We start from the raw sequence: 16,008 nt of genomic DNA, 5'->3' as shown, positions 1-16,008 counted from the left end.
TGTAGGACTCAAGTGTCAAGTTTTATGTAAAAGGAAGTTTAACCTGTGTTTGTTCGTCATGTGTTCGTCGTGTACATGCTCCATTACAGCTTCATTCATGCGCCAATTAATTGAAACGCACTTGTGTTAGTATTGACTTTCCTGTCTGTCTCGATTGGTAACAATTTACAATAGAAGCCTTACACCTCAAACACCAGAAAGCATCTGCTCAGAGGAGTTGCATTGCCACAATATTTACTTAGCCTGTTTGCCAAGTTTTTGGGAGCCAACAGTGCTTTGAAAAAAAAAAAAAAAACTTATTTTAATAAGTTGAGATGTTTAATCAAGTTTTTAGAAATAAATATAAATGGTTTTGATTAGTAGAAGAAACTATTTTTCAGATGCTGAAAAAAGTAATCTTTCTCAGAGAGCACTTTTGATACCTTGATCAAGCAAAAGTTGCTGCTCTAATGTTGGCAAAATTATTTTTCAAATTGATTATCCAAGCATAAACTTTCTAAAAAGTACTGTTTTAAAAAGACACTTCTGATTAAAAAAACACACTGTTCAAAATGAACAGATTTTGTGAGTTGGACCAAACATGCTAAACTTAGATGATCAGCACTACAACAAGCAAGCTCAATCAAGATTCATGCATGAAAAAGCATCTTGCCTTTCCCTTACAATGTGCACAGTAGGTGATCCTTTTAAATGGTTACAAACTGGTAAACATAGCCATTTTGTTTCAAATAAGCAATCAATTCCATTTAGGAGAGGAGAAGGACAAAACATTCGCATGATTTGCATAGCCTGTCACTACTGTAAATAATGTGCTATACGTTAAACTATACTTTATTAATTTGCATAGTCGGTATATATAATTTAAATCCTTCTTATATTATCAGTAATAAGGTCTCTGCCTTATCAACTGCATAGACGACGCTATAGACTATACATAATCCACAATCATTTGTTGTAAAATAGAATTCATACTTGATTTAATATACAGAAAATTACTTTTACCGTCAGATTAGTGTTTTCAGTTTCTATAAACACAAGATACAGAAAAAATAAATTATTGTCATTATCTGTAATGTAAACAAAAGAGATGTAAAAGTTTGTTTTCATCCCTCTACTCAGTACATTAGGTGATGAGAGTACAGATACAAATAAAAACTTAAAGATCAGTGATTCACAAGAAGAAATGCAAATTGTCAGTCCTCCAGTTGTCCTGCTGGCGAAACAATGGGTCAAGGCAGAGGCGAATTTACATATAAAATTTGGATCACGTGAACACATGGTCACTCGACTAAACTCGATATATTATGTGTATAATTTTAAAAATATATCTAATATTAACTGAAGGAACACATAATCAAACCAGGTCAAGTGGAGCACTGGTTAGGGATTGTATTTATTTCCTTAAGGTCTCGGGTTGAACCTTTCTCGTACGTTTTATGCTTTTATTTTCTAAAGCGAATTTTTAACTTCCTTTTTGTATTATTCTAGATCCTTTTTCTTTTACAATTCTAATTACCCAAAAGCAAAAACCGTGTTTCTATTTTATATTATATCTAATGATCCCCCCCCCCTCCCCCTCTCTCTCTCATTTCTAATTACCCAAGTCCCAAAAGGCAAAAGAAATCAAAAAACCCCATAGGCTCTAAGCTGCAACAAATCAAAGACCAAAAAAAAAAAAAAAAAACCATAGCTAACGGTGAACCCATGCTCTTTAAATCCTGAATTCGCCTCTGGGTCAAGGATATTTCTCCATGTTTTGTAGTCCAGTGGTGATCCAGCATCAGGCAGAGGAAACCCGTTTATGAAGAAAAAAGGCGTTCCGTATGCGCCTTTCACGCAACCATACTGAGAAACATATAAATACACAAATATAAGTTTTGGCATAGGTGAAAGATATGTACACACAGTGTATAGCCTAATTGAGCCTAATTAGTATACCTTGAAGGAAATTCGTGTTGCTTGATCAGTTTGGGGGTCAGTAAACCCTGCCCTTACAGCAGCGTAATTCGAATTCCCAATTGCATTGGATGTAAATCTCGCAACTTTATCTACAACAGATGCTTTGGACAAGTCGACAGTTGCTTCGTTATAAAACTTATCCTGTTTCAACCAGGCACAATTAAAACCAAGACTAAATATATATGTCTAGTACCATAATTTGCAAACAGAAGAATTTTCAGCATAAAATCTGTGTAGTTTGTGAATTCAACTAACTCATGCTTTTCCATAGTTCTAGTTTTTCCCATTAATAATGAACAACCAGTGGCCTTGTTGTAGCTCATCAGTATCCTTTTTTATGGGTTGTTGATGAGGAAATCAGTGGCCTTGCTGTAGCTCATCAGCTTCAGAGAAATTTTAGGGTTTTCTACTAGATTCTTATAAAGACTTAAAAAAAGGGTAGCCTAATGCACATCTCACATTCATGTTGGGTCCCGGGGGGGGGGGGTTGTATAATGTAAGCAGCCTATCCTGAAGCAAGCAACAACGGCTGATTCCATGCCTGAAACATTTGTATTTTAGTCCTGCTCTCAGAGAACAATTAAACAATAAGGTCACTCAATTAAACAATAAGGTCACTTAAAACAACACAAAACAATAACCTCTAATGCCATTATGAGATGAGCGGTGAACATAATAGCTAGATTGTTGCAGTTGCTTAAAATCCTATTGACCATAAGAGAGTTGCATATTCTTCTCTTATAAAACAATGACACGTGTAATTTTACTGCAATTTAACATTTATAGATTCTGCACTAGAAAAATCTTGTTACCTGTTGATCAAAGAAAGACTCCAGTAATCTGTATGTGGCAGAAGCATTCAACTTATTGACAATGTGCAACGCGCGCGAGGAAATAAATGAATTGTCATGGTAACTGCATATTAGGACAAGTAAAACAAATCATTCTCATGTCTATTAAGGCTGAACTGGAAAACCAAATGATATTGTCATTTCCTACACATACCAACAATCTAGGAAAACTAAAAGAACTCACCTTTTAACTTAAGCAATAAGCATAGTTTGTGAGGTCCTGTAGTCATCTTAATCTGACAAATGATTCTAGCTAGTATTTTAACATACAACAGGTAACCAATCCAATTTTTCATGTTATTAATTCTAATTTTTATGGATGATTACCTGTAGTTATATTTTAAGATGATGTGATAGTATAGAAACTCTTCACACTATCTGTACATAGAAGTTAAATAAGAAACTTATACAATAAGATTTAACTGATCTGTACTGACAATAAAAAAAATCTTTACACTAATGGTGTGAGTTTAGCCTACACCTTTTCAGGTTACTAATTTTATTTATGGACTGTTTAGCGGGGGACCTAGCTTACAAGCTATGAGTTCACGCGAACTCAATATCTTTTACCAAGCTCTATCTATGTATAAAGAAAACTCACTAAATATCTATAGATATTTGAGTGTGTACTCAATTTTTGCTGTTAATTAATTTGAGGTCGTTACAAGACTCACAAACTTTAAATTTAGGATCCGCCTCTAACTTATATGCCTCTATACCGAAAGAGATCACGATTTGAAGTTTATGGGTAGTTTCTACAACGACTTCAAATAATAACTGAGTTCACAGTCAAATATTTATAAATATTTAGTAATTTTCTTAATATATACTTCCACCGTTTCAATTTGTTTGTTTGGTTTTGACTTGACATGGAGTTTAAGTAACTAAATATTTATAGAATGTATCAAAAAGCCCTTTAACCTTGTGATCTTAAATACTGACATGTGAAAAGTTGAAACTAAAGAGTTATCAAAAAAGGTAAGAAACATTTTTCTTAAACGGACTGAAAAGGATTGTCAGACAAACAAATTGAAACTGAGGAAATATACTTGGGTAAAAACTAGTCTCTCTCTGCTCCAATTTAAGTGTCTTAATTCCTTTTTGGTATGTCAAGAAAGAAAGTCTCCATCTATATTAAGTAAGTTTTCTATTCTAACATTCTACATTTAAAGGATTACATGTATCTTTAATTTAAGACCATAAAATTCAAAAATCTCCCTTTATTTCTTAATCATGTGCGCAGTTAAACTAAAACACTTAGATTGGGATGAAGGGAACTAAATTCATGTTAACCCGTAATAATATCTCAACACATGCCTGGCAATAATTACTATATTCACGTGAACCCATAATCAGTTCTCAAAATGCCACTACCTTTTCTTTTTTTTTCTTTTTCTTTTTAAAAGAAATTATTACATAGGAGGTAGAGGAAGGAAAAATAGGGAGGACGTTACATAACCTTCACCAGGTAAATTTCCAACCAATCGAACTACTAAAATCACTGCCTCAATATTAGACTAAAATGATATTATTAAAAATGACAAAAGTGGGTTGAAACAGGAGCATACGGTAAAGGGAACGGATGAAGCACAAGAGAAACACGAGAACCGTAGTGATTGAGAGCTTTCTTAAGTGGGGGCCATGCATCTCTACTGTCAGGACATACTGGATCGAAGAAAGCTTCTATTAATATTGTTTTGTCGATTCTGTTGTCGTACCAGAACCCATCTTGCTTGGATGGAAGTGAAATCTGAGCACTCACACAAAAAATAATTAGTACTAAAACAGAACTAAGCAACACAATTGATATGTACTGAATTTTCCAAAACTCCATTTCTTGTGGTAGATATTAATTCTATCTATCTTGTTTCAGATAGATTTTTGGACTTCTTTATTGTGTTTAGAGGTGATAGTGATGTTGAGAGAAAAAAATGACAAAAATGGTCTCTTATGTTTGAGAGTAGTTTCAAAACAGTCCTTTAAATATATGCATTTAACAGTTTTGATCCTTTTGGTCTTAAAGACTTGTCCGGACTAGGGCTGTGCATGTTAACGGTTAAACCAATAACCCGAACCGATAATTGGGTTATTGGGTTAATGGTTAGTGGGTTAATGGTTGGTGTAGTGGTGTCTATAGTTATTGGGAGTATCGGTTCGAGTCTCGGATTCACCACTTTTTTGTTAACAACCGATAACCCGATAATCATTTATTTAATTACAATTATACCCTTCCATATATAACCTTTCATATATAATTTGTGGAGTCCAGCCCAGTGAATTCATTCCATTATTACCCTTCCATATATAATTACTTAGTAAATCTAGGTCAATTTATTTCTCATTGGTGAAGTTAGCTGCAAGGTTTTACAAGAACTTAGCTCGAATGTCAAAGCTTCTAATTGCTTCCAAAGGTGTGAAACAAACTTTACCAAGCATCAAGTACCAAATGCTTGTGGAAATAACCATGCAAAGACTAACATCTCTCTCTACAATTTTGTGCCACCGATGCAACAAAATAGAAAGAGAGCAAAAAAAAAAAAAAAAAATGAGGAGAGTTGTTGAGGACTCGGATGAAGAAGCGTAAAAAAGACAACATTGTCAAATTGGAAAGCTTGTCAAGGCGCAGTGGTCCGGGGAACTAGGATTCATGTAAATATGAAGAAAAGTTTTCAAGTTTTTAACGTCTTGGAGATGCCGGCCGAATTTTCCAGCTTTCAAACTCCATTTATAGCTAGCTCGCACACTTTCTTTTGTAATACTTTATTCATTTTGCATCTCGTTAATTCGTTTTTATTCTTCTTTGAATATGGATTCTTTGTTCTTGAAAAAATTTTGTTTGATATCTTAACGGTTAAACGGATAACCGAACCGATAACGATCAAAAATCGATTAACCAATAACTCATTAATCGATATATTAATGGTTCTTTAACGGTTTAACATGTCTACAAACCGATAACCGATAAATTTAACCAATAACTTTTAAACCCGAACCGAACCACCCGATACGCAGCCCTAGTCCGGACAGTATCCAATAAATAGATTGATTCTGTTTTGTCAATTCTATTCTCGTACCAGAATCCATCTTGCTTGGATGGAAGTGAAATCTGAGCACTCACACAAAAAATAATTAGTATTAGAAGCAGAACTAAGCAACACAATTGATATGTACTGAATTTTCCAAAGCTCCATTTCTTTGTGGTAGATATTACTTCTATCTTGTTTCAGATTTTTTGGACTTCTTTATTGTGAAGAGATGTGAAAACTAAAATTGAGAAAAAAATGACAAAAATGGTCCCTTATGTTTGAGGATAAGTTCAAACTAGTTCTTTCAGTATGCAATTTAACAGTTTTGGTCCTTTACCTTAAACACGTTTATAGCCTGTTTGGCCAAATTTCTAAAATAAGCTTATTTTGAAAAGTGAGTTTCCCTTTTTAGTTTGCCTTCTAACTTAAATATAAATATAAACTACGACAAGGAAATCATGTGAGTATTATGGAGAGTAATTCTTTGTTGGTAATGCAAAGTAAAAGTTCCTTGTGTATTATTTTGTCTCTCACTTGTCTCTTATCCTCATGAATGCAAAATGTCTTACAAAGGTGGTGGAAAGTCCTTCCTTTTACTTTCGAAAAAAACACATAAGCAATGGCCTTTAAACTTGGCGTGAAATGAATTAAGAATATGATCTTAAACTTTTCTTTAGTGCGCAGTAGGCGACTTAAAACTTTGTAAAGTCGAACACCCATACCCAAAATTCAATCAGGTCATATGTGTGTAGTGCAATCGCTTCCTACGTGGATTAGTGCCCTATCAGAGGTTGCCACCTAACATACACGTAGATTAGACTTTAAAAAAAAAAAAAGGAAAAAACGAAAAGGGGTAAAATTAATAGGGGTTAAATCTTTTAACCCGTTCATTTTGTAAAAAGCAAAGTAGTGAAAACCCTATGCCCCAAATTCATACGATTTGAACCCAAAAAATCAGTGATTAATATCTTCGATTTTGCTCGAAATTGTTCAAGGTCATTGTTGAAGATTTATCCATTTTTCTCCCTCATTTTAGCCAAGGTGTGTATATTTTGTTGAAGCTTTTACTTTTTCACTTTTGAAATGGTGTTTTCGGAAATCTTTGTAAAGGTTAGGGCTTTTTATCTATGAAGGGAATATTTACTGAATTTTGTCTCATTTTCACATATTTGGTCACATGGGTGACCATATTATTACTATTTTTCACCATGGGGGTAGGTTTTTTAAAAGTCGATATGTGTCAAAATTGGAGCAAGCTGTGTTAGAGTTAGATAAGGACCATTTCTCTTTGACCGAAATGAAATCTTATGCAAAGGATATTGGGTATGATAAAGTTGAAGATTTTTATGTTGAACCTACTATCCATAAATTTGTCTTGGTGGAAGGTGACAACCAACTATATAATTGTGTTGAAGAATTGAGGATTGGGTCAGTTTTTTGGTTGTATCTGAAACATGTGAATATTGAGAAAGGAAGGCCCACTGTTGGCACTATTTTGGGACCACTGGTTGATGGCAAAAATAATGAAGAATTGGGGGGTAGCTCTAGGGTTTCACAACTTGAGGAGTCTATAAATGAGACCTTAAATGAGATAGCTGAAGTTGAACAACCAATTGAGAAAGAAAATAATGATTTTCTTGACTTTGGAGAGGAAGACTTAGATGGTGTTCCGAATGAGGATGATAGTGAAGTTGATGAAGAAATAAGAGGTTGTAGAGAACAACTTAGGCAACAAAAGAGAAATGAACCTGCCAAGCCAAAAAAGAAAGGTAAAAAACCGTTCAAGCCTCAGGAGGTTAAGCTTGGAGAAGTTGGTATAGATAGGGGATTTGAAGATATTTTCAAGAACAAGCGAAACAAATTTGCTTGTAGATTGGGTGGTGATGAAGAATACATTGATTCATCAGATGAACCAAGTGAAGATAGTGATGAAGAGCTAGATATTCTAGCACAACCAAGTGTTGATTTACCTTCAAGAAGAAAAAAGTAAAAAGCTAAGGTATGATGATTCTGCTGCCATTTCTTTCTTTGAATTGGGTATGATATTTTGTAGCAACAGAGTTTAGAAAAGTTGTGGCTGACTATGCTATTCACGAGAAGGTTCAACTAAAGCTAAAACCCAATGAACCAGATAGAGTAAAGGTAAGATGTTTGGGAAAGTGTAATTGGTTAATGTATGCTAGCTTGGATAAAGATACAGATTACTATCCAGTTCATACTTGTATTACAAAGAACATGAATAAGTTATGCACAACCAAATATGTTGCTAGTAAGATGGAGGATAGAATAATATCTTAGCCTGACATTAGAGTTCATAATCTTCAAGAGGAACTAAGAAGAGATTGGGGGTTACAAGTGGAAAGATCTATCTGTTATAGGGCCAAAATGCAGGTTATTAGCAAGTTCATGGGTGATTAGAAGCTTGAGTTTTCAAGGATTTTAGACTATGCAGATATGATTAGGAGTACAAATCCTGGAACTTCTTGTTGGGTGAGAATTGACAATGAAACAGAACCCGGCAAAAACTTGTTCAAATACTTCTATGTTTGCTTTGCTGCATTAAAGAATGGATGGCTAGAAGGTTGTCGGAAGATCATAGGGTTGGATGGATGTTTTCTGAAGGGTGCTTGTAAAGGAGAATTGTTAGTGGCTGTTGCAAGAAATGGAAACAACCAAACGTATCCAATAGCTTGGGCAGTGGTTGACCAAGAAACTAAACACTCTTGGAGTTGGTTCACAAGCCATCTCATTCAAGATTTGCAGCATGGTGATGTAGATGGAATAAAAATAATGTCTGACATGCAGAAGGTATGATTTCTTACTCATTAATATTCTGATATTTGGAATTAAGGATAGTTAATCTTTTGAACAAAGAAAAATCTGTTTGTGTCTCACTTGAGTACATTTTTTCTTTCCACAAAAGTGTGAGAATAGTTAGAACAAAGATATACTCATTTTTGTGTTTTGGTAAGAAATAAAGGAAGAAAAAAAAGATGTCTGCTACTGTTTCTTGATAGATCCCATCAAAGTTCTTGGTATAAAGATTGATTTTTATGGAGTATTTAGATATATTTTGCTTGTGTACTTGTGAATATGTCTCCCCTTATTGGAAAGTTTGATCTTTGATAGGCTATGTCATCTAATAACTTGTTTAATTTAGCTACTTATATTTAGACTATGACCAAATTCATTTGATAGAAAAAGAAAGTAAGCATAAGAAGAGAAATTGAAAGCAAACAGAAGTAGTGTTTTGGAAGAACATGCACTGTAAATTTAATGGTTTTGGACACTGATAGTACCAGAGGCTATTAGGATCCATCAATATTGAGTTGTATTTTGCTTCTATAGGCAAAAAGGTTTGAGATTGTGCCTAAAAAGATTGAAGGTTTCAAACGTGTTTGTGCTTTCATGCAAAAATATGTTAGCAAAATGTGTTTGAGTTATTCTAACTGTTTTTCTTTTTACTTTTTTATCCAGTATTCTTTGTCTTACTGATTATTTATTTTGCCTATTAGGGTCTTCAATCAGCAGTTCAAGAGTTACTTCCTAATGCTGAAAGAAGAAAGTGTGGAAGACACATTTGGGCAAACTGATAAAAGAAATGGAGAGGTGAAGAAAGGAGAAGAGCATTTTGGAGGAGTGCCAAGGCTAGTTTTGAGATAAAATTGGCAGAGGAGATAAAACATTTGGGAAAACATGGTAAAAGAATATGTGAGTCATTGCTTATCTATAACAAAGAATCTTGGTGTAGGTCTTTGTTTAGTGAAAGAACAAAATGTGATGTGGTAGAAAATAATATATGTGAAACATTTAATTCTTGGATTGTTGGTCCTAGACACAAAGCTGTGATTAATATGCTTGAAGATATTAGACATAAAATGATGGATAGGCTTGGAGATATGATTAAGTTTGCTGATACTTGGATCAGTGACATTTCACCCATGGCAAGGCTAGTTTTAGAAGAAAACAAAGCTATTGGTAGGACACTAAAGGTGAATTGGAACCATGATAGTGGATTTGAGATTCAAGAATGGCAATATAGGCACACAATTGATATGGATAGGAAGACATGTAGCTGTACGTTGTGGCAGTTGAGGGGTATCCCTTGCCAACATTTAGTTTGTGCCTTGTACCACATTGGAGAAGAACCAAAAAACTATGTGGAGCATTGGTACAGAAGAGAAACATTTCTTAAAGCTTATAAGTACTTCTTACAGCCAATCTCTAATATGATTATGTGGCCTCAAACAAATAACCCAATAGTGGAGCCCCTGAAGTGAAGCCAATGCCTGGAAGATCCCCAAGAAATAGAAAAAAAGATAAGGATGAACCAAGAAAAAAGAAATAGGGGAAAGCATAAAAAAATGGAGTTGATACGCTCAAATTACACCTATTAGTGGCGTAAGCGGATGTTGTCAAATATAGTAACCCAAACAAGGTTGGGGTCGAATCCCACAGGGAATATGGAGAGAAAAAGGGTACTAATTATTTATGTAACTAATCTCTAGAAACTTCAATTTTATTCCGAATAGTGTAGAGGAGAGGATTGGTTTGTTTTCGCTATTTTGAAGTATTTGGAATTTGTTTGGATTAAAAGAACCAAAGTTGTATCCCCGCTGTGATTAGATGTTATGCTATGGGTATCAATATGATATATTTCTAATGGGTCGGGGTTTTGTATGCACTTAATCTCTAATGCACTTCCTAATATTTTTCAATAGTTAGAAAGTATTTCTTTTCATGATTTTCCCAAATGTAGAAAAGTTTGCAAGTAAGACCGATTAAATATGCCAAGTAGAACTCATCTTATCCCTAAGTGAGTTCATTAAATGAGGGTTAGCGCCCCGAGTCCTTGTTATATTATTTCAACTCACACCCTAGTTTATCTTTCCGAATAAACTAGGGTTTGTGCATAAGCAAGTGTTTGCAACCACTAACTAACAATGAATATGAGAAATAATAAAATACATTACAACCCATTATATATATATACAATGTTAGACACCCATTACATAACACCCATCATTTGGGTCCACAACTTTGATTAAAGAAACTACTCATACATAATGGTTTCAAAAGTAGTAAGCAATAAATGAGACATAAAGCTTACAAAGAGTGATAAAGATGATGGAAAATGGAATCTTATTGTCTTCACTAAGCTCCAAAAGTGGAGTAATCAATGCTCACCCACCAATGGAACTTTGTTCACGTGCACAATAAAATCTGGCTGCCAAAAATAACCTAAAATGTTCTTTAAATAGGCTCCAAAAACGCACAGCAACGACTGACAAAATTGCCCCTGATAGCAAGATCGACGGACCGTCGATCGTTCGACGATCCGTCGATTCCTCCGTCCTTTATATCTTCAGCGATGTGATCCATTCGGTGGTGCCATCGACCAGTTTAACGCTCCGTCCAGTATTCCGTCTTTGTCTCTTCTTGTTGACAGATCTTGATTGACGACGTAAATGACGAAGCGTCAATCAGTTCGACGCTTCGTCGATGGCTCCGTCCTTTGTCGTCTTCAACTAAGGACATCACTGGAAAATCGAGCTTATCGACGCTTTGAAGGACGGTCCGTCGGCTGATCGACGGGACGTCGATTCTTCATTTCTGGCCAATTTTTCCTTTGTTCTTTGTTTTTGCTTTTGGGCCATCGTTTTCCTAAAACACAACAAAAACATATTAACAAGAACCAGACTTACTTGAAAACAACCAAAATTCATAGTAAAGGCGTCGAATGTGCCACAAATCCGCGGCACATTAGGAGTCAAGATGACCTGTTCCAAATGCCATCAAGTTGGCCATAACAAAAGAGGCTGCAAATTAGTGGTAAGCATTTTCTATCTGTTTCTAGCTTGTTAGAATCATTTTTAGACTTCTAACTATTTTTACTTAATAATATAGCCTTCTCAACAGCTCACTCAACAGCCCACTCTATAGGTCACTCAACAACCATCAAGATCAAGGCCAATAAGTCAACCAAACACTCAACATTCCTCTTCTTTATGCTCAGAAACTTCAAGAGTTAGAGGAAGTAGAAAGAAGGCAGCAACTGGTTCATCAAGTTCAAGGGCAGAAGCTGGTTATTCAGCTACAAGGGCAGAAGCTGGTTCTTCAACTACAAGGGCAACATCTTCTTCAATTAGAAAAAAAAAAAAAAAAAAAAAAAACAAGAGATATGGGATTTGGTGTTTACACTGACACACCATCTGGAAGACAAGTGATCAATGCATGTATATCTATTAGATAATTTCCTTACATGTGTATAATGTGAAATGTATAATGTTTATGAATTTTGCAGCCTGGGAGACCAAGTGAAATAGTTATCTCAAGTGGGGCAGCATTAAAGGATGCATCATTAACAAATATTGATCTTGGATTCAAGCCACCTGGACTGAGGTGGAAAAATAAAGATACTATCACTGGAAACCAGCTTGAAGTAATGCAGCAGCGTAAAAAGTTGGAAATCAGATCCAAAGCTAAGACTTGGCTGCCATAAGAGTTCAAGTTCATTTGATGTAATTTTTGTAAACCCAAGTTCTGGTGGCGTTTAGAGTTGCCTTTACTCTATTTATGCCAACTACTAAACATTTAGCCTTTTTGATGTATGTTTGGGTTATTTAGATGTATGTTTGTCTTTTCGATGTTTTGTGAAGCCTTTTTGGCAAAATTGGCAGATTTATAAAGATAATTTTATGCCTAGTGTGATTGAATTTTTGTGTGTTTTTAAGATGGTTGGTGAAGCCTGTTGGCTAGATTGGCAGATTTATGTCATTATGCTATTCTCTTGCTAGTTAGATGGAGAACTTGAATCCCAGGAAATTGGCAATGCCAAGATTGGATTTTTTGTGTGTTTGTGACACTCTTTGTGCAATATGCACTGATTCATGCCATTGTCTAGGCCAATTCTCATATGGTGTAAAATTATAAGGCCTGTTGCTGCTCATGTTTCAACTGTTGCTGCTCATGCTGTAAAATTATAGGGCCTGTTGCTGCTCATGCTGTAAAATTATAGGGCCCGTTGCTGCTATGTTTCAACTGTTGCTACTCATGCTATAAAATTATAGGGCCTGTTGCTGATTGGATAGTGATCCTTTAGCTGATTCTTGATTGGATTTTGCTGATAATTGTTGTGTATGCTATTGATTTCCTCTCTATTCTCTTATAGAACCTGTCTGTTTGTTTAATTTGCCGCTAGTTACATGTTTATCTAAAGCAGAATTTTTATTAGTTATGGAATTCATTAGGACATTTACGTATATAATTTATAAGGCTGATCATTCACTATCTAATCCTAATATCTTATTGTATATCTTGATAATGCAGTAGTTTATGTTACACGGTTGCTGTATTAATTACTCCACATTTTTATGCAACAAACAGAGAATCCTCTTCCATATGCCTTGTTTGCCATTTTTTGTTGGCTGTGAAAATATATCCTTGGTTATCTTCATTTGATTCACTTCTCATCCAAAATATTCCTTATACGTTTCCTTAAGTAAATCCAATTGCAACAACAACTTTATTTATCTTTATGTGATTCTTGATTGCTAAATGGGTTCTGTATATGAGGTTGAAGATTTGGGGTTGTGTAGTTCAACTTAATAAAACTCTATTCCTGGAGAACTAATAGGAATGGTGAAACAAATTCTCTAACATATCATATGTGGAAACGAGGTGCTATTAACATGACATAAAGGGTGTGTAGCTTAACATCTTCGTAATGAACATAAAGTGCATAAACTATTTTACAATCTTCCATTGCCATTAACTTATACACTATAGACAGCCACATTGGGCAAGAACTACATTACAAGATTGAACCAGCCAAAATGACCCCAAAACAGCTCCATCAACCAACCAAACTACCCAAAAACTACATACATAGCAGCTACTACATAAAGAACTCTCTATAAACCCAAGCTAACATCACAATGAGTAGCAAAAAAAAAAAACGATACTTCCTCCTAATCTTTTCCTTTTCTTCATCGTGTTTTTTTATCCTCTTTTGTAATCCCGAAATAGCAATTCTAGCGTGTTCGGGATAATCAAGTTCACACCACCTAAAAAAATTGCATCCAACCTGTTTAAGAAGAACAAAAGAACCGTAAAAATTGAATCTTGGGTACTCGAATTTAAACAAAAAAAAATCCATCTAAAATGCAACCTTACCCGACCATCTTCACATCCAAGAAACCATCGACCTGGGTTGTTTACAGACTAAGATATCTTCATCATAGCTCTTTTTCCACAATGACCAAAAAAATGAGATGCCAATGGGCAGAAATTGTGAAGAAATGGTTGTTGGAGCAATAGGAACAAGAGAATTAGATGGAAATTTGATTTGAGAATTAGGGATAAATATAGGAGGGGTTCATTAAGGGTATATCAGTCATTTCCCCCTTTTTTTTTTACCGTTGGAGACATGAGATTTGAGGCTCAGCTCGCATGTTTTTGGGTGTGTCTCATGCAAGTTTCCATGTAGGACGCGTGGGTATGGGTGTTCGACTTTTTCCAAGTTTAAGTGCCTACTTTTGCACTAGCAAAGTTTAAGGTCATAGTTGCCAGCTCGCGCCAAGTTAAAGGGCTTGTTTATGTATTTTGCCTTTACTTTATAATGAAAAGTCCTTTATTGGGTTGGTAAATGGGCTAGAATAAGGGTGTGGCCTCGCGCACATGAGAATTGGGCTTCGTAGGCAAAATGGGTCGATTTGCCCCCCCGAGGCCCATTTAAAATCTGGTTTTGCAAGATATATTTTTGCTATTTTTTAGCTTACCCGAAATTATCTAAATGCTTACCAGATAATTGTCCAAGTTCATCCCCTAGAAGTGAGTGGTCAACCAACATTGATGACGGTCATTATTTTCCTTATTACTCCATATTATGACAGATTTTATTGTCAACATTAATGACCTTTATTCTTGACCATAACTCCAATTGATATGGCTTTTTAATTTCTGAACGTTAAGGGGCGTTTCAGATCTCCTACTTTATTACCCAAAAGTGGTCATCTACCTATATATTCATTACATATCTCTCTGGTCGAACTCATCCAAAAAAATACTATCTTCTCTTCTTCTCCGAATTGTTTCTGGGCAATATTTTGTGCAAGCTCCATACTTCCACCCACCAGTATAGGTGTTCAAGAGTTGTTGTGGAACCTTGGGGAGCATGCCGGGCTAAACGATTTGCACCGTGGTCGGTCCGGAAATCACTTTTAAGGCAGTGGCTTGCCATGACACGACAATAGTTTTATAATTTGTTTTCTTATTTTACTTGTTACTTATCTATATTGTTCTCGATTTTTACTAACAATTTGAAAGCGATTTTATACAATACTAATCAGATGGCTATTTCTTTAAACAAAACTCTTCCGGATTTGTCAAAGCTTGAACCTTTGGATGGAAACAATTTTAAATGCCGGTGTCAAAAACTTGTGATTTTCTTTGAACAATTAGAAGTTGACTAGGTTTTGTTTGACGCACCTCCTGTTGATGTTCCAAACGTTGTTACTGATGTTTCAAATAGTTCTGCTACTGTTGTTACTGATGATGCTGCTAATTTTTTTTTGAAAAAGATAACAAAACTGTTAGAGGACATCTGTTGAACCATGTGACTAACCCTCTGTTTGATTTATTTGTTACTAACAAATCTACTAAGGAAATATGGGATAGTTTGGAAAAAAATATCGTGCTAATGATACAGGAAAGAAAAAGTATGCTGTTGGCCAGTAGATTAAGTTCCAAATGGTTGACAATAAGCCAATTATAGAACAGGTTCATGAATATGAGAACTTGACTACAGCTGTTCTGACCGAGGGCATGAAGATGTGTGAGGTTTTTCAAGCCAATGTTCTGCTTGAGAAATTCTAGCCTTCTTGGAGTGATTACAGGAACCAACTGAAGCATAAGAAGAAGGACTTGACCCTTCAGAAACTGATCTGTCATATGAGGACTGAGGAGGCAAACCGTCTCAAAGATAAGATGGAAGCTCTTTCCCTTAACTCTCCTAAAGCTAACCTTGTGGAAACTTTTGGTACTGTTGTGAAAGATAGGTTTAAAGGCAAACAACAGAAAGTCCCGAAAAAGGGAAATGTGAAGAAGAAGAATCACTTCAACAAATCGGAGAGCGAAATCCAGTAGTTCAAGGGACCTTGTTTCGTCTGTGG

The 16,008-nt window shown here is 35.2% G+C and overlaps 2 protein-coding genes across 2 annotated transcripts in view; both read right to left on the bottom strand.

Annotated features, from left to right (window-relative positions):
* Nucleotides 1-16,008, bottom strand: part of LOC132040943 (uncharacterized) — a 52,012-nt gene that overhangs the window by 17,228 nt on the left and 18,776 nt on the right. The window lies entirely within an intron of this gene.
* LOC132040897 (uncharacterized) lies at nt 1,624-4,714 on the bottom strand. The gene is made up of 5 exons (XM_059431586.1): nt 4,379-4,714; nt 2,772-2,874; nt 1,939-2,100; nt 1,696-1,845; nt 1,624-1,647 (listed from the first exon to the last, which is right to left on the bottom strand). Exons 1-5 carry the CDS (start codon nt 4,642-4,644, stop codon nt 1,624-1,626), a joined length of 705 nt encoding a protein of 234 aa, XP_059287569.1. The 5' UTR covers nt 4,645-4,714.

Source organism: Lycium ferocissimum, chromosome 12 (assembly GCF_029784015.1).
Source record: "Lycium ferocissimum isolate CSIRO_LF1 chromosome 12, AGI_CSIRO_Lferr_CH_V1, whole genome shotgun sequence".
In the NCBI taxonomy this organism is placed as follows: domain Eukaryota; kingdom Viridiplantae; phylum Streptophyta; class Magnoliopsida; order Solanales; family Solanaceae; genus Lycium; species Lycium ferocissimum.
This window is presented reverse-complemented; position numbering and strand designations above follow the sequence as displayed.